The sequence below is a fragment of the Cervus canadensis genome, chromosome 10 (assembly GCF_019320065.1).
Source record: "Cervus canadensis isolate Bull #8, Minnesota chromosome 10, ASM1932006v1, whole genome shotgun sequence".
Classification (NCBI taxonomy): Eukaryota; Metazoa; Chordata; class Mammalia; order Artiodactyla; family Cervidae; genus Cervus; species Cervus canadensis.
Window position 1 is genome coordinate 1,765,316 of NC_057395.1, and position 19,431 is coordinate 1,784,746.

At 42.7% G+C, this 19,431-nt stretch overlaps 1 protein-coding gene across 20 annotated transcripts in view; it reads right to left on the reverse strand.

Annotated features, from left to right (window-relative positions):
• Nucleotides 1-19,431, reverse strand: part of PARD3 (par-3 family cell polarity regulator) — a 561,862-nt gene that overhangs the window by 456,442 nt on the left and 85,989 nt on the right. For all 20 annotated transcript variants that reach the window (XM_043480525.1, XM_043480524.1, XM_043480531.1 and 17 more), the window contains exon 2: nucleotides 7,646-7,747. In XM_043480525.1, coding sequence (XP_043336460.1) covers nucleotides 7,646-7,747 — 102 coding nt within the window. The remainder of the gene's footprint in view (nucleotides 1-7,645; nucleotides 7,748-19,431) is intronic.

The window sequence follows — 19,431 nt, forward strand, 5'->3', positions numbered from 1 at the left end:
TATTCATTTCCTCAGTCCATTACTTGACCCAGTTGGGTTTTGGTTTTGGTGTTCTTTTTTTAGTTATTTGAGTTATTAGATATATGGTTTCCAAATATTTTTTTCCCATTCTGTAGGTTGCATTTTCCTAATATTGGTAGTTTCCTTTGCTGAGCAGAAACTTTTTAATTTGATATATTCCTACTCATTTATTTTTGCTTGTTGTTGCCTTTGCTTTTGATGTCAAAACTTTTGGTTTGGTTTGTTAGAAAATAATCTATTTCCCCCCTCAACTATCCCTGAGCATCTATTTCATATCAAGTTCTCTTCAAATTGATAGAAATACTAAAATAAGCAAATGAAAATGAATATCTATAGAAATTCTTTCTATAAAACAAATACCTAAGATAGTCCAGCTTATATGTTCGTTTTTGAATCGTTAGGAGGTGGTATTTAAGAATGAATAGTTTCCCTAATTCAAAGATGGTGGCAGCAACAGTGATCAAGGTTGATCAAATTACCGTTTCCTGGGGTCTTATTTTTGCCAAGCACAATGCTGAAACCTTAACACAAATTCTCAGGTTTAAACTTAATACAAACTTACAAGGTAATACAATTACTATTCACCATTTAGAGATGGGAAAACCGAGGTTACAGAGATTAAATACTTTGCCAAAGGTCATAAAGAAGTCAGGATTTGCCATGGGTCATTAAGAAGTCAGGCCAGGATTCAGACAGGGGCACTGTAGCCTCTTAGCCACCCCCCAGCAGCCACCCCCAAGATGCCCCTTGCTGATGAAGCATAGAAAAGCAGCACGCAGCAGACCAGGGGACCCAGCCCCAGCCTACCACTGACAATGGTAACTGACCCCCACTCCCCCTGACTCACTGGGTGGCCCCAGCCAAGCTAAGTCCTCCAGGCCTCCCCCAGGAAGGCTGCCCAGCCAAGACCCACCGGCAAAGGTCCTACTGCTTCCATCCCCCTCAGCTAACTCCCCCCACCCACCACCACCTCGGATACACCTGGCCCTGTGCTCCCCGACCCACCAACCCACAAACTAATGAGCAGTGGGTGAACCAGTACTCACGAAATAATTAAATGTTGGCAAATAATCCCTTCGAGTTAATTAATTAGCCATTTAGTGCTCTGTTGGCATTTAATTTAAATATTTTCTTGTTTAGAACCTAACTCAAATAAATCCATTTAGGAGGAAATTAATCAAATCATCTAGTTAAATGAAGTCTATTTATACAAATTATTTCAGGTTAGCAAACTTTAAATCATCACTATGCCAATTCACACTAAAGTTTTTTTTTTGTTTTTTGTTTTTAAAGAAAAAAAAAGGATGTTTCTATTATAACCTAAATTTAGAACTCATGTTCTCTTCATATTGGAATTAGGCAGAAGGAGAACTATGGAGAAATTTTAAAAAAGAAAGTAACAAAATCTCCACTTATTCACCTATACCACCCTCAGAGATAACTATTTCAATTGGGCCCTTAAAACCTTTCCAAAGGTGTATAATTATTTTCATTAAAACTAGGCTATATTTTGAATGCTGTTTTAATCTGATTTTTTAACAATTTCATATCAGATTCACACATTTATCTGTGCTTTGGTTCCAAATATTCACCTGCCAAACTGATCCTCCAGGGTACTTCAACCAGCTAAAGCCAGGACTAAATCCTGATCCCCCACCAGGGTCCCCCCCAACACTCCTGACCTTGGGTAATAATTCCACCATTAAATTTACCTATTAAACCACCTCAGATCTGCCTACCTACCTACTTCCCACTTCACCACCAGATCCAACCTCCATCCATCTCCCATCCCCCACAAAGCCCACCAACTGGCCCCCTGGGTCCACTATGCCTCCTGCTCATTCATTCCTTTTTCAATTTTTTGACAAACCACCCAGTTTGTAGGATCTTAGCTCCCCGCCCAGGGATGGAATCCATAACTCGCTGCTTTGGAAGCACAGAATTTTAACCAATGGACCATCAGGGAAGTTCGCCCATTCATTCTTGACACATTCAGCTGCGGATATTTCTCAAAGGCACATCTGAATACCTAACATTTCCTTGTTCTCACCTGGCTGTCCTTCAAATTCCAGCTCGCTCACATTTTTTTTAAGTTTTGTTTCCCACTGAGCATGGTCAGGGGACTTTGTCACGTATTTCACAGGATCGGTCCTTTTCCTCAAAATCATTATCTATCAGTAAGTCTGACTCTCATAATAGATCCTAAGCCCCAAGAAAGCAGGAACTATACCTACTTGTGTGTTCAACAATGTACTGTGGCACTAACCACAATGTCTAACATATAATAGGTGCTCAGTCAATAAGTAGGTTAAATTAACCAAAAATAATTTTTAAAACTATATATCAAAAGCCTTATCTTTCAAAGGAAATTATTACATGTGTTGTCTTTTCATTATTATTATTATTCAGCACCCTGGCTTGAAAACTTCTCCACTTAACCCTTCTTCAACAGCAGGGGGGCACTTGGCTTTGGTTCAACAATGCAATTTTAACTTGTCTATTCCACGAATGCCTCTGTGCTCGCTTTCACTGACAAGTGGAAACGGTTGTTTGTCCACAATGCCAATACATTTTAGAAGTTTCTTTTTCTCAATATTCTTCTACTTGCGGACATTGGCCAGCCAGACTGTCCCCCAGAGAATCCTGGCTTCTTTCCAACAAGCAGCAGACAGCTGTCTCCACAGCAACCAACCCTTTGACAACCTGGACCCCATTCTAAACATACAAACTCTTCAAAGAGTTGAAGTTGCTAACCCATCTAACCCTTCCTACAAAGAGCAAGATATGGATAAGTGAAAGATATTTCCCAAGGCCATCACCAAGATAGAACCACATGACATCATCCTTGGTCAAAACAAAACTACATCCCAGTATGACAGAGGAAATACCACATCTTAAATCACCTTCAACACCAAAGACTTAAGAGAAGACAACGCTGTGAGTGAGAAAAAGACTCTCTTCCTGCTGACTGCTCCCCACAAAGCATCCTTCTCCGACTCTTAAGTGCTGATCGCTTCCACCTGAAACGTCCATTTCCACCCTTCAGTCAATATAAGGTGCCAGCTTTCAGGGAGAAGCAAGTGACCAGCATTCTCACCCAGACATTTATGTGCCCAGTTTACTGTAGTGTACAGAGGGAAAGACAGGAGGAACAGAGAACTAAGAGAAGCTCAGAGATAGTAAATAATAAATAATGGAGAGCAAATCAGGAAGAAATTCAGACAAAACATAGTGCATCATTCAGGAAGGCTCGAGTTACAGCTGCTGTCAACCGTGCTAGAGAATGCGTGAAAGCCACTTTGGTTTTTCACAGTTTGGCAGGATGTCAATGAGAAGACGGAGAATCAGATTCTGAGAGTAAACAGACCATCGTAACAGCACGTGCAGGCTGACTCTGCACCCTGCCCGGAAGAACCGATGTCCAGAAGAGATGAACACACAGGGCACATACTCATGCCCAACGCAACTTTGGAATATTCTGTGTCTTAGGAAATCAAACCTACTCCAAGAACCCAAGACAACCCACACACACACCATTTTGAATACATTTGGGTAAGCCCTGGAATTAGAATCATATAGGCACTAAATGAAAACTTCTCAGTGCTATGCATTGAACTTTAATAACTAAAGGACAGTGACCAAAATACAGCGAAATAGATACTTCAATTTTCTTCTGTGATCATTTGAATTATTTCCTCTTAATCCTGTTAAAACTATTTTTTCATAATTTTACAAATTCAATGACCAGGTAAAAATTTGTACCTCTGAGTTTGCCCTTTCACAGAGACTGCCAAGCAGACAAGCCAATGAAGTCTTCTCTTCACAGTTTGGGAGCAAAAACAGCACCTGGGGCACTCGAGGAGTTGTTGCTCAGTCAGAGTTGTGTCCATCTCTTTGTAACCCTGAACTACAGCACACCAGGCTTCCCTGTCCTTCACTATCTCCCAGTTTGCTCAAACTCATGCAGACTGAGTCAGTGATGCCATCCAACCATCTCATCCTCCATCACCCTCTTCTCCTCCTGCCCTCAAACTTTCCCAGCATCAGGGTCTTTCCAATGAGTTGGCTCACTTGAGGGGTGGAGGGTATAAAATGCAGGAGCCCAGAGGAGTTCCAAAAAACAGGACTTTTTTTTTTTAAAGAGGGATTGTATTATTTATTTAGAAGATTGCTTTTCTAACCTAAAAGCAAAATAGGTGTCAAGATTCTTAGTCAGAGAACCTGCCAAAAAAAAGTTGAAAACACTCCAAGGTAATTATACAGAATCAAATTTCAGAACCATGGAAAACAGCCATGCAGCTGACTACACACAATCCCTCACTTTGAATAACTTTATCACTTCAAATAATACACTTTTCTTTGAATTAAAAATAATACACAAAATAATATAGCAATCAACTAACAACACTCATGTGGTGCTGAGATTCTGGATTAGTTATATTTTTTTAGTTACAACTTAAAGTGGGTCCATGAAGATGCTCTTTCAAAAACTTAATTATACACATAAACATATTTGGGCTTCTCTATGGCTCAGATGGTAAAGAATTTGCCTGCAGTGCAGAAGACCTGGGTTCAATCCCTGGGGTGGGAAGATCCCCTGGAGAAGGCAATAGCTACCTGCTCTAGTATTCTTGTCTGGAGAATCCCATGGACAGAGGAGCCTGGTGGGCTACAATCCATGGGGTCACAAAGATTTGGACACAACTGAGTGACTAACACACATGCACGCACACACACAGTTAAATATTTCTGAACAAATAAAACGGATTCAAAAACTATTTTAGTCAGTGGTATTTTTCCCTTTGAAAACTAAATTTAATCTATATGATATAAAGTTGTCTGAAAACTTATTTCTCTTACTAATATTTTAAGTATTTCTTTCTTAGGTTAAAAATATATTTTTTGACCTATAAAGGATATATAAAAAAAGATTCCAGAAAAATGTAGATTCAGCATCATCAAATTTACATAAGAATATAAAATCTAAAACACAGTTTATTAAGTACCCTATGATTTTAATATGCAACTCTTTCAGATTACAGTTGGCCTTATTCTCTCTCTCCCTCTTTTTTCTTTTTTCTTCTTCTCCCCCTGCCCCACTTTCTCTCTCTCCTATCTCTCCCTCTCTCCAAAAAGACCATACACTGGGCCGTAAAATAAGTCTCAGTATCCCGATGGCTGAACGCCTACGTCTCAACACCGACTCAGAATGTGAACTGTGTCTGGAGCGTGATGCTGATGGGGGTGCTTCATGAACCCGCCAGGTGCCATATCATCCGGCTCCTGTGGCACCCGCGGTCCCACAACACATCAGGGTGAGACACAGCACGGAGGCAATCTCAGAGCCAATTCTTACTCCTTCTCTTTACTTGGATATAAAGTAAAAATGCAGAGTGAAAAGGCACCAACCTGGGGGAAACCTACATCTGTGCTCAACCCAGAAAAGAAATAGTTTTCAATATCCTGTAATAACCAATAATGGAAAAGAATATATGCACAAGTGTAACTGAATCAGTCTGCTATACACCTGAAACTAACACAAGATTGTAAATTAACTAGACTTAAATTGAAAGGAAACAGGTGGAGAAACAGGCATGCTCATCACTGCCGCTGGGGGCAGGGACACACCGGGACCAAGGGCCTCCTCCACAGAAATCCAAGAATCCAAACCAGGAGGAATGAACCAGCACAAAACTCCCTAAAACAGAACACTGTGCAGCTCTGTCAGCAAAGTCACCGTCAATGGACAGGAAATATATTTATAAACAACTTCAGTACAGTAGGCTACTACTCACTCACTCCTATTTAAGAGAAAAAGTGTGTGTGTAGCTGAAGGAAAAGAGTGTCAGGAAAAATAAATCCCACTCAAGCAGCAGCAGTAATGAGCTTCGGGCAGCAATGGGGTCACAAGTAGCTATGTCCTTGCCAGTATTTTTCTCTTTCTGCACAAGAAGCCATATTATCCTACAGAAGAAAAACAACCGAAAAAAGGAAAGAAGGAAGAGGAAGGGAGAAGAAAAAATATTAAAAGATCAATACAACATTAGCTCATCTCTTTGCAGCATTATGACTGGGAAAGGACACCTGTTTAAATTCTTCATAAATCTCTGTAGTTGTCTAAGCTCTGGAGCTGAGCTGCACAATAAAATGACTATAATTTGAGTCTCGAGAGGGGCCTCTTCATGTGGATTTCAGCAAAAGGACTTGAGAGCCTCTTGCTCCTGGAGCCTCATGAGAAGACCTGACACCTGGAGAAACAGCAGCAAATCACATATGGGCAGGAAAGTTCTGTATTTTCAACACAATGTGCTCCCAGCCCACGGGAGCTGCAGGGGACAAACCCCACTGTGGCAGGTGCTAGTGAATCAAATATCCTTGACGTTACACAATACCTGATACCTGGAAATTTTCCTTTTCCTTACGATTTCAAGAAAACACATAAGACATCAGCCAGTTCCAAACCAGGCACTATGCTACCTGTCGGGAATGCAGGTGTAAAGATGATGCAGCAGCCTACAGCCCAGGAGGCAAGGGGCCAGTGGATGGAGTGATCACCTCCATCCACTGGAGGAATAGGAGTGACCGCTGGGAGATTCACCTTCCTTGATCCCATGACATAACATCACTGTGGAGCCCACCCCGAGTATCACAGGCCTTGGTGAACAGGTGAGGATGCGGCGGCTAGTCCTCCCCATCATCTCACTGCCAAACATGAGGGGGCGTGGCCACAGCCTGCTCAAGTCAGCACCTCATCCAATCAAGAATTGGCACTACTTCAGTTGTATCACGTGCAATCTCTTAATCAAGCCTATTTTTAAACTCTGGTAGAGTATCATATTATACATATTGTCAGCTGCAGAATTGGTATTGCTTATCTCAGCAAAAGAGATTGTTTGCCTGGAAAGATCAATGGTACTCATTAACTTTCTAATACTTCACACTTTCTGAAATGTTTAGTTTTTATGTGATTATATTTAAAACTTTAGTAAATACTAAAATAAAATCATATTAACCAGCTGCCTAAAAAAAGGCTGGGGGCGGGGGTAGGATTGAGAGGGGTGGAATCTGTTAATTCCCAGCAGCCCGTCACACTCCTAACACATTCTGAATCATTCCTCTGGCCCCTCCCTCAGTGGATCCAGGCCATGGCTTAAGTGCTGACAGTGAAGATGGTGTTTCAGTATGACGGTACTTAAAGAGGAGCTACAGAGGAAAGGGTGGCTTCCTGGAAGCCAAGCCCACTGGGAGGATGCTGGAATGCAGCCAGGGAATGCCAGCCACTGGGATCAAAACAGAAATGGTGATCATAATGACAGGCCTGAGTTGTCAAGAAAGATGTTATGTTCAGTGAAAATAAGAGGGGAATGGCATGGAAACCTCTTAAAATGTTTCCATTTAAAACGCTGCAATTTTAAAATTCCCAAAACCTAGTTTTGAGTCCCCAGGGTTCAGGAAAACAAAAGATTCATGATACTTACAATAAAACAAACAAACCAGCATGAGTGGCCCCAATGCTCTTTAAAGTATGTGAGTCTGAAACAGAAAGGAAAGTGCTCCCCTCCACCCACACCCTCCCCAGTCTTCACAAAATGCACCGGAGCCGCTTCCCTGGACTTGAACTCACTCTGTCTTTGTCATCTGCCACATCACAGAGGATGTCGTCGAGATCCAGAATTCCTCCATCTCCATGTTCCAGTCGATGCACTTGTATCCAGTAGTTTGGATCCTGTATGAGAGTATACGGCAAATTAGCACCACCAAAAGGGAACGCAACAATTTAAACTGGGATAAACTCCTGCCATGAAAAGGAATTAACCTCATCAACAACACTGCACTTGATGGAAAATTCAGGTGGCCCCCTATATTTGGTTGAGTCCATTTTGCTTTTTTTATGGTGGAGTCACTCAGGCATGTACATCCCTTTGGCTCAGACACCCATATACTATTGTGATAGGAGCTGCAGAAACCAGCTCAACTCATGGCACACAAAATAGTAATTCCTCTTAAGTACGCTGAGCTTCCCATGGTCCAATATGAAATACTTAATAATCTCCCCAATCCTATCTATCGAGGCATTCTAATAAGCAAGCAACACATACTGTGTGTCTGAAAAGCTCATGTTGCAGCCTATCTGAAGAAAAGGAGGCTGTCTGCCTTAGTGGCTCCAAGTAATCACTACAAACAGGTCTAAAACTTACTGACACAGAAGAATGTTAAGACCACAAGTGAACAAAGCAAGCTCAGAACAGCATGTGTGCTTGAGTCCGTTTTATAAAGACAATTATATACACTCATATGTGTGCATAGAAAAATGTCCCCAGATAAACACACCAACATTTTAATATTTATCCCTGAGGGGTGGGGCTGGGGAAGAAGGAAGACAAAGGACTTCATTTTAAGTGTCACACACTTCTACCTGGGTGTGTGTGCACACTTATGCATGCACACATATGCACATGCACACACACACATACACACACAACATACATATCACAGAATATAACATGAAATCAAGTTGTAAAATGACGTGAGGAAAAAACATAGCTGTTTTTCAATTTCTAAAATCACTCTCATTTGTATATTCAAAAATGAAAATATACTCAACTATAACCTTTGCCATTAGCTACTGAATCATCCATAGTGCAGAATTACTAATAAAAAGTTCAATTCACACTAACACTCTATTTTACCAATTTAAACAGTGATGTCAGGTACAGCTCCTTCTGAGAGGAAAGGCTGGGGGTGGAGGAGGCACAAGATTAATGACAGTTATTAATAAAAACACAGACTATGGACCCTACCCCATATCTACTGACTCAGACCTTCCAAGGGTGAAGCCAGGGAATCCAAAGCCCTCCAAGGGAATCATTAAATGGAACATGTATTATCAATCCCTGTCACTTTTTAACCAGCACAGAAAACAGTTCAGGTTCCAGTTCTCAAAGTTATTAAACATGACCATAGAAACCACTATGCCAACACTCCACAGTTGCTCTGCATGCACGCTCATTTATCTGGACTTCTTTAAAAGGAAATTCAGGGAATTCCCTGGAGGTGCAGAGGTTAAGACTCAGCACTTTCAGCTGGGGAACTAAGATGCCACAAGGCCAAAAAATTTAAAAAGAGAAAGAGATTCAGTACTGAAATCAACTGTTCATCCAGAACACAGACAGTAAGCTTGTAGAACACACACGCACGCACACACACACACCCACACACACACACCCCTCTCTTGGCATCCCCTTAATACATGGGCCTTACTCGGCTAATTCCCTGGTTATATTAATAACATCACCTAGAGAGTTCTTAGGAAACCCGCTGCTGTTAGTCCAGCCAGGCTCCAGAATTTTTCATTTCTAGATTTGTTGAGCTGTTAAAGAACAAAGTCCTGAAACAAACTGTACTACTACTCTTCCTCCCCAAGTGGTATTCACTCTGCAAGAGAAATGGGGAAGAATGAATAACCCGGGGGGTGAATAAAGAGAAGGTGGTCCTTCACCATCATATCCAGCCATTTATCACCCTGTCCTCCGCTTCCCCCAAGCAGGATGACCTAACCAGCTTACATATCCGCTTTCGTTTCTGAAACACATTTATGCACACAAAAGCAGCATGTGTGTGTGCTCAGTTGTGCCCAATTGTTTGCAACCCCATGGAGCCCACCAGGCTCCTCTGTCCATGGAATTTCCCAGGCAAGAATACTGGAGTGGGTTGTCATTTCCTGCTCCAACACAGAAGCAGACAGACCTCTAAAATGTAGCTTATAATACACGGTCTTAAAGCCTCTTAACCCTCCTCACTCTTTCCACATGAGATCATAATCTACTGCCTTTCTATAACATTTGAAGGTACTCCCTGGAAATAAATTCCCTCCTAAAGATTTTCCAGTCTCTTAAACTGATACTGGAGAACCTACCACAGTCCAGCCTCCTTCACACCCCTTCCCCTCTCAGGGCCCGCAATGTATCCTGTATAAATGCACCCCTCCCCACCGTGCCCAAGGTTTGGAGCCCCACTTACCCCCCAGGCTGATCATTTCCATCCCTCAAGACTCCTCGGCCATCCTCTTCCCCAAGAGCTTCTCCTGACTGGAACATCCCAAGAAAGGTTAAAAGTCTATCCCCAGCCTTACTGTGAAAGTTTCTAAAAACCGTTAACAGTATGATCTAAACTAGCATATATCAGATGGATAAACAACAAGGTCCCCTTACATAGCACAGGGAATGATAGTCAATGTACCTGTGATAAACCATAATGGAAAAGAGCATTTTTTAAAAAGAATGTATATATGTGTACGACTGAATCACTTGTACAGTAGAAATTAACACAACAGTGTAAATCAACTATACTTCAATAAAACTAATTTTTTAAAATCCATAACAGCATGGAAAACAGCACTCAGATGTCAACTCAGAGTCTTCAAAAGTTAATACTGTATTTTTGCAGATGCTAAAATAATTGTATGAAATCTTCTATGGACCCTACTTTTGTCCTTGAGCTACCACACTTAGATCCTCTTGACAGCAACATTTCTTAAAGATCTGTCATCTCAGATTCTTCTTCTCCTATAGCCCCATTCCAGTCAGGCTTCCTCCCCACCACAAGTGCCAAAACTGTCTATCAAGGTCACCAACAGCCTCCATGTTGCTAGTGAGTTCTCAAGACCCATCTTCCTTGGTCTATCAACAGAATCTGACACTGCTGGCCACTCCCTCCTCCTCGAAATATTCTCCACACTTGGCTTATCATCTTTCAACTGTCTGATCAGGGTGTGTCTAATTCTGAGATCCAGTTGTTGATTCCTGCCTCCAGAGAAGTCCTGATTCAGCGGTCAGCTATGCCAAGTAGCCACGACAACACCATGTCAAGGCTTTCATCAGGCTGGTACTTATTAATGTCACTCTGACCATGTGCTGAATGGAGACAACCACTTGGAGAGAAGCACAGAATGAGAATCATCAGTAATCCTAACAGAGCAAAGGACACTAAAAAAACAGTCAGATCTGAGCAGCACACATGAAAATTACCTCCCCCCACAAGAGTATAAAAACCAGGATGTTTTTGCCACTGAGAAATACATCTTGGAAGGGTTGTCTCTCAGGAGATGTTAAATGACAGCCTTCGTCCACACAATTCTCTCTAAATACCCAGAGGACTGGCTGTATTTTCAAGGAACAGTCAAGCACCCAGGAGAAAAACTTGTTTTCTAAACAAGTTGGAACATACTCATTGATTCCACCTCACAGTGGTTTTCACTAAGAAGTTTGAAATTATAGCAGAAATCATTGCTGTCCTGGCTATAGAAACTTATACATACAACTGAACAGAAAGCAGTGATAAGCCACTTTTAAAAATGCCAAAAACATTAATTCTACAATCAGTAGACTTGTCATTGGATTAAAAAACAAACGTGACATATACTCAATTTTTTAAAAAGGTTTCACTTATAGTATGTACATATAAAATAACCAAAGATTTGAACAGTAACAATAACTTTACATTATGATGAACAAAAATCCAGAAATGAAAGACAAGATTCTCAATAAGTGGCTGGATAGAGAACTCTCAAGAAGCAAATGTCCCCGCCAAGCAACACTCCCCAAGATGGATCCGAGCCCAGAGTAGAAACCAGGAGACAAATGCACACACAGAATCACTGCTTCTCACCCAAGAAGACTGGGGAAAAGATGGAGGGGATGTTTCTATGATCAGCTAGAAAGAAAGCGCAGAGATGTGGTAAGATGCAAACTGCAAAGAATGCCGCAAAGAAAGCTCTATTCCAGGACACAGGAAGAGAAATAGAGGAGGGAAAGTCATAATGAAATAATGATTCCTATCCCAATTTCAAGAAATCTCTCACCACCCCACAAAGAGCATCACCACACTGTTCAGTTCAGTTCAGTTCAGTCACTCAGTCATGTCCGACTCTTTTAGACTCCATGGACTGCATGCAGCACGTCAGGCCTCCCTGTCCATCACCAATTCCCCGAGCTTACTCAAACTCATGTCCACCAAGTTGGTGATGCCACCCAACCGTCTCATCCTCTGTCGTCCCCTTTTCCTCCCGCCTTATAAGAAAATGAAACATAAAAATGATTTGTGAAGGTTAAAGAGGGAAAGGAAACTTGTATACCTACAGGTGACTCATGTTGATGTATGGCAGAGGCTTCACAATACTGTGAAGCAATTTTCCTCCACTTAAAAATAAGTAAGTTAAAAAAATGCTTTGTGAGTTCTGAAGAGAAAAAGATTACATTCAGTGAGAAGATTTGGGAAAGGTTGGTGGTGAGGTTTTAGGAGAATCAGATCCCAGAAGAGGGAGGGATGGAATGAAGAAAGGAAGGAACTTCCAGAAAGTAAAATGCAAGTCACCACAGCAAAGGGAAAAGGAATCAGAAATCAGAATGGGTTGGACTTTATTAACAGCAACACAAAAATATATGATAACAGCACACTGACTTCAAAACTCCTAAGAGAAATGTTTCACAACACAGAATTCTAGACCTCACTCACCAACTATCAGTAAAGCATGGGTGCGGGTAGAAAACAACATTTTCAGAAATGAAGTGTCACCAAAAAGTTACCCTCTGTCTTTCTCAGGTGAGTACTAGAAGATGTGTGCCAACAGAGACCTAACCACGAATGAGGACACCATGGCATGTGAAGCAGGGGACAAACCCATGAGAGAACTCACTGGATACTTACCAGGGGTGAGAAGGGCAGGTCATGGTGGGAGCTGTCGTCGAGACGAGGCCGGGAGAGGGCCCCATCTCAACACAATGAGATGTTACTTAACAGCTGGCCAAGCTGGGATGGAATTAGCTCCAAGTTCATAGAAAACCAACCAAAGTGGGGGGTGGGGGGGGGTGGGGGGAGGGTGTGGTAGAATAGTTCATTCCAGAGAAAGCACAAAAGTTGTCAAAGAATGAGTAATCAAGGTATCTTACGTGGTTCAGCTCTGAGCAGTTTTAAAAGATAATAATGTGACATCAAGCATCACATTTGTGTGAGAGAGAGAGAGAGAGAGAAAAATCCACAAAGTGGCTTCGAGAGAGGGAGGCAAAGCCCACAAGGGCAGTGAAACGGGGTTAAATCTTCCACACTGAGTCAAAAGACAGACAGAAGAAGTAACATAACTGTTCACACAGAAACATGGAGGAGAAGATGGAAAGGACCAGGCACAAAGTTGGAAAAGACAACCTCTCTAGGAGGGGCCGCTCTTTTTCATGAGAATCCTGGTAGAACCACTTGACTCTGCACATCTATAATGTTCAGAAACCAAAAGACAAGAAATTGTTTGAAGACATCCTTAAAATAAGGGGCATGGTGGCACAGGGCTTCAAGGTTAGCATCTGTCCATCCTATGAGCCAAGGAAAATTATGTTGCAGAGACAAACGAAGTCACTGGCAATGACATCACAAACAGAAAGCATATTCTCTTTAAAGTCAGTAGAAGAGCAATAGAAAGTCAGTAGGATTGATGCCTCATGCTAGACTACCTTGGTAAGTATCTTTCCAACCTACTTAAACCAAAAGCAAGAAACTTTAAGTATGTTCTAAAGTTCTTTTCTTTTTTTTTTTAATGAACATTGGTAGTTCAAGATAGACATGATATAGTCCTCCCTCAGTATGGGGTTCCAACACTTACAGGGACATCAAAATCCACAGATGCTCAATCCATGGTACAAAATGATGTAGTATTTGTATATAACCTACCACTTCCTCCTGAATACTTTAGATGATGCATAATACCTAAAACAATGCCAGAACTGTGTAAATAGTCATCTGTGTGGATGGCGAATTCAAGTTATGCTTTTGGAACTTTCTGGGATTTTTAAAAATATTTTCAATTGAAATCTATAGATCAATTGATCAATCTCTGCTGCCCCCCTTTTCCACCCCAAACCACACCCAACATTCATGACACCACCTCACCACCACAACACAAGAGAGCAAACCACAAACCTGCTGCCTCCCTTGAAGGGTGGATGGCTTCATTTAATATGTCGATCAAAAAAGAAAAACGCAGCCTGAAACCAAAGGTGAATTCCAACCTCAAGGAAATAACTGTCTGGCATTCTGCTTTATTAGAACCAGCACATAATCACTCTACAGTCGCACATTAGCCTAGAAATATGGGAAATCAGCCCATGATTGACCTCTGTGCCTGTGACATTACTTTCATAACAGCAAAGACATCACCCGAGCCACGGATGCTCCCCAATTCCTGCTCCACTCCATAGAAATCATCTAACAAAGATCACAGAGTTGGCTTGGGACAGAGCCAAGGCAAGAATGAGAAGGTAGTAACCCCCAGTTAGGTTTGCATTACATTCGTGTGCATTATCTAATGTGATGGGAGGGTTTATAACCCCTACTTTCAGATGAGAAAACTGAGACTCAAAGAGCATAAATTGCTGCCAAGAAGTCACAACTAATAAATGCTGTCAACCAAGACTAGGCCCCAGGTCTGCCGATGATTCCTCGCCCTTTCTCAGACCCACATGGGTGGTTTCCGACAGCAGCATCACAGCTGTTTGTCTTCCTACGGGCCTTCCTACCAATCTCTTCACAATAGCATCATTTTTTTAATGTTTTGCATAGTGAGTAGGTCTGTAAAATATTTATTTTAATAAAAAAGTTTTGATTGTTTAAAAAAATCAAGTTTGAAAAACCACTCACCTAAGAATTATATTACAGTTTGAACCTCATCCTAGTTGAAGCAGTGGTTCTCTAAGTAGGATTCCAGCCCAGATCACCATCACCTGACTACTAGTCAGAAGTTCCAAATCTCAGCTCTACCGAATCAGAACTTCTCAAGGCTGAAACGCTTTCTATTTCTTCTAGGTACTATTATTATTATGTTTTAGCTCATAAATTCATGGGCTAATGCTTTCATGAACACTTCTTTCCCACACCATGTGGCATGCAGGATCTTACTCTGACCAGGTGGCAAATCCATGCCCCCTGCAGTGGAAGCGCAGTGTCCTAACTACTGGACCGCCGGGGAAGCCCCACGAACATTTCTTAAAATTAAACAGATATTTGTTACTACATCTTAAAAAACATCACCATGAATACATACATATACATTTCACATTCCTGTGATGATCACATAGATGGTTATAAATGTATTCACAGTCACTGTCAGATACAAATTCTTTCTCAGAGTCATTTCACCTCAAAGCTCTCCCGACACTCAAACATCAACCTCTCTCACTACACGTGACTTTGGGAGCTGTCTGAGTTCCCCAGGGAGCTTGTTTTGATTACTTGCCAGGAAATTTTAATGCAATGAATAAAAGGATGTCCATTTGGGAATAAGTGATAACTGAACAATATTTTTATCAAGTCCTATTTTAATTCTAATTTATGAAGCTTATATCCCTTGTCTTCCCCCTAAAATCAACTTTTTGTCTTCGTTCCTACTGACAATACCATCCTCCTCTGACTTAACCTAATCAAGCCATAAACCTCACCTCCCCACAGGAAATACAGGGGACAGAAAATCAAGTCAAATGACACCACAAGGAAACAACCAGACAAGTCCAGAATATGAGGCCTTAATAACACAACTGCACTGATTTCTTTCTTTAAAAATGCACCTTGTCTAATATCTAGATGCAATGTATGAAACTAGAGTAGATCCTGCATCTGGAGAGAAATTTTATTAAAAAAAAAAAAAAAAAGCTGGGACAATTGAAGAATCTGTCATATCATGACAGAATCGATAAATGGAAAATTTCCTGAAGTGATCAGTAGGTGACCCAGGAATTTAAAATGTGTGTCTACATGGTCAAGATGTATATAGGAAATCAGATGTTTTAATAAACAGTAGTACAAAATAGGAGACCAGCTACACACCCAACAGTTAGAAACTGAGGACATATAATCCATGAAACACCGCACAGTGATTTAAATGCTGTGCGCAGAGCAGCATAAAAGCTATCATCTCATTTTCAGTCTGGAGAGAGTGGAATCTGCAGCCACAGACAAGAGGGAAGAACTGCTGAACACAACTGGCCACCCTTCTGATTTTCCAAAACAAACATACATGTGTAATTTTATAATTTTATCACCTTAAAGTTCACCTAACAAGTTTTATCACCTAAAGTTCACCTAACAAGTGAACACATCCCTTCCTCTCCCCTTCCTTCTTCTCTTGTTCTCAATAATGGAATCACCTTCTAACTCATCTCACTGCTTCCAGGCTCCTCTTTTAATCCTCTCCACATCCTTAGACTGCATTCATCTTCACAAAACACCTATTTCATCGTGTCCCTGCCCTGTGATGAGTCACTTCCAGTGACTCACTACATCCTAAACACTAAAACCAAGCACTCAACACTCTCTCCAAGCCTGCTTTTCCCGGCTCTCTGTGGATCCTACCCCAGGCACCCAGAGCCAGGCCCGAGACAGAGCAGGTGCTCAGCAAACACTGGTTCCTTGCCCTCCACACAGCGGACAGCACTCACCCCATGATTCCAGTGACCCAGGCTGTCCGTGACTCTCTCGACCGAGATCACAACCACCTCGCCTGTGAAATGCCCTCCAGCCCCAAGGTGTTCATCTAGACCACAGATGTGTCACAAAACAGCCTATTTCCTTGCACATGCATGGTGATATTTTTTATCTCTAGATAAGTTCCCCAAATGCAGGGACCATCTTCTTCTCTTTAGCACAAAACAATGAACAAAACACCACGTTGTTGCACAAATAATGTATAAAATATGTATAATAGCCCAATTGGACAAAAAAGAAATTTCAACAAGACTTTCTTGGAAAACTAGAATCCACAAATAGACTTATGCGCCCCTAACCACCAAAAGAAACCCCATGGACACAGGCACCTTGTTGGGATCAACGCCCCCTTCATCCTGTATCCTCTGACTTCAGAGCTCACTCAAAAACCTCAGTGTGACTATCTTGGCTGACACTCCAGATGGCCTGAGCTGTGGGGAAAGAAGCCTTCCAGGTACTCTATCTTTCCAATGTAAAGGAACCCAATTTCCTGCAGAAACACCTTCACGCTCACTCGCAGAGCTGCGTCCCCAGCACCACTGGCCTGGAAGACCAGGCAGAAGTGAGTTGATGCTGGTCACACCTGCTTACAACCTAGGAAAAGGAGAGCCAGACAACAGCTTACTGGGGCCAGCCACGTTCTCCCCGATTACGTCCTGGTGAGGGTCAGGACGCCCAGGGCAGAGGGTGGGCGGTACTGTCACCTGAGGGGCCAGAGGCGCAGGAAGGGGCGTGAGACCGGAAATGAGGCTGAGACGCGGAAAACAATGTGGACCTACAGGAGTGTTCTCCCCAACCCCAAGCCTCTCCTTCCAGGCCTGGGGGCCACCGGAGATCTGAAGGGGGGCGCCTGCCCTGCGCCTCCTAACCCTCCCCTGACTCCACAAGGGGCCAGCCGTGGGGCCACTCAGGCACAGCGATGGTTTTCAGGACACTCATTCGAGGTCAACGCTTCCGGCTCCATGTGCAGGTGTGAGGCCAGGGGAGCAGGAAACGCAGCTTGTCTGAGATCACCGAAGAGGAAAGGGAGTTTCAGCTCAGATGTCACTCTGACTTCTCAATGACTGCTGTGCCCTTTTGGACGCACTGCTTCTTGCAGGAGGATCAAACGGATTTGTCAGGAGGACACATGAGGAAGGGAAAAACTGATCAGGACAGAGTCCTTTCTTTTCTTTCTTTCATTTTTTTTTTTCCACTTAGAATGGAAAAAAAAATAATGAAAAATATATAACCTAAGTCTACATGTATAAACCGACTTGACTAACTTCAGTATAAGGAAGTAATGTTTTACCCCCATGTTACCTATAAAGACATAGATTTGAGAAGCATGTCATGCCAGCCATGCACCTGGAAGTGCTGGATTCCAAGCTGCAGGAAAAAAAGCAAAAAACCCATAACCATAAAGGGCTTCCCAGGTGGCACTAGTGGTAAAGAATCTGCCTGCCAATGCAAGAGACATAAGAGACCCCTGGGTCAGGAAGATCCCCTGGAGAAGGACAGGGCAACCCACTCCAGTATTCTTGCCTGGAGAATCCTATGGACAGAAGAGCCTGACAAGCTACAGTCGATAAGTTTGCGAAGAGTCAGACTCAACTGAAGTGACTTAGCACACACATACAACCATTAAAACCAGGCCTCAGACCCCTCAGGGCAGAGACCCACCCTGGGGCATCAGCAGCCCACAGCACCCATGCAGATCAGGCAAAAACCAAGATCTTCTAAAGTGAACTAAGATGCTGAATGATTTTCTTCTGTTTATAAAAAAATAACCAACCTAAGAGATCCTCAAGGTTCTCACCCAGCTTCACAAAAGAAAAATCTCCCCTCTCCTATTTACTCTCCAAGCAGCCAACAAGAGAGGCTGACTCAGACCAAAAGGAATTTCTCCGACGGAAAGAAAGCCTCCCTGAAACATGATAAACTCTAATAGCGCAGAATTCTAAAACAAACCAAGCAAATCTGACCCCAAAGCAGCTCTCCACTCCCCGATCCTATGACTTAATCCAAAAACCACCTCCCAGTTTTTCTTTAAAGATGTTATCTCAAGTTGCTTAAAAATCCGCAATTAATTCCTTACATCTGGCAGTACCCAACCGGACTGAATGAGATGACTCTTGAACTAACAGAGGAGACTGTGAGGAAACGGTGGGTTTTGACAGATAACTTGCACCTACCTGGAGTCTCCTTTTTAGAAGCCTGGGCACACAGCCACCCAGCTGCACTCCGTGGCCCCTACACTCAAACGCGGCATAGCCCTCGCTGCGCGGGGTCCGGCGGGGAAGGCCACAGCACCACCACATCACAGGGGTGGCCCCAAGGCGGGGGACAGCAGATGCTGGTGCTCAGAACGCGGCTCCAACTGCAGGCACTCGGGAGGGTGGAGGGGCCTGTCCCAGTGTTTCCTGGGACCGCTGATGCCAGAGGTGGAGCACCCTCCTCCTCCCAGGACACTCCCAGCATGGGTCCAGGGCGGGAGCTATGATGGTATCTTCAAAAGATGTGCCAGAGACCAGAGTCCTCTCAGAGTCTCATTACCATGGACATATTTGCAGGTGAGGAACACGCATCAGCTTTTAAGATGATTTTCAGGAGAGAAGAGAGTGACAGACAGACAAAGCGCACATCGTCACCACAAACACTGAGATCCAGGCCAGTGAATCCACGGGATCTCCTTGTCACTCAGACTTGCTATAGCTTGTTCGTACCCTCCTGGAAAGCCACCCCAACCTTTTCCCCCATGGAAAGCTTACCCAAATGTCAGTTCCTGCTAACATCTACCTCTGCACCTCATTTTGTCTCCTGCCCTATCTCTCCATAGCACTCACAACAGTGTCTTGAAGAAGTGCATGTTTTACAATATCACCCTAATCGAGCCTCAGGATCTGATTC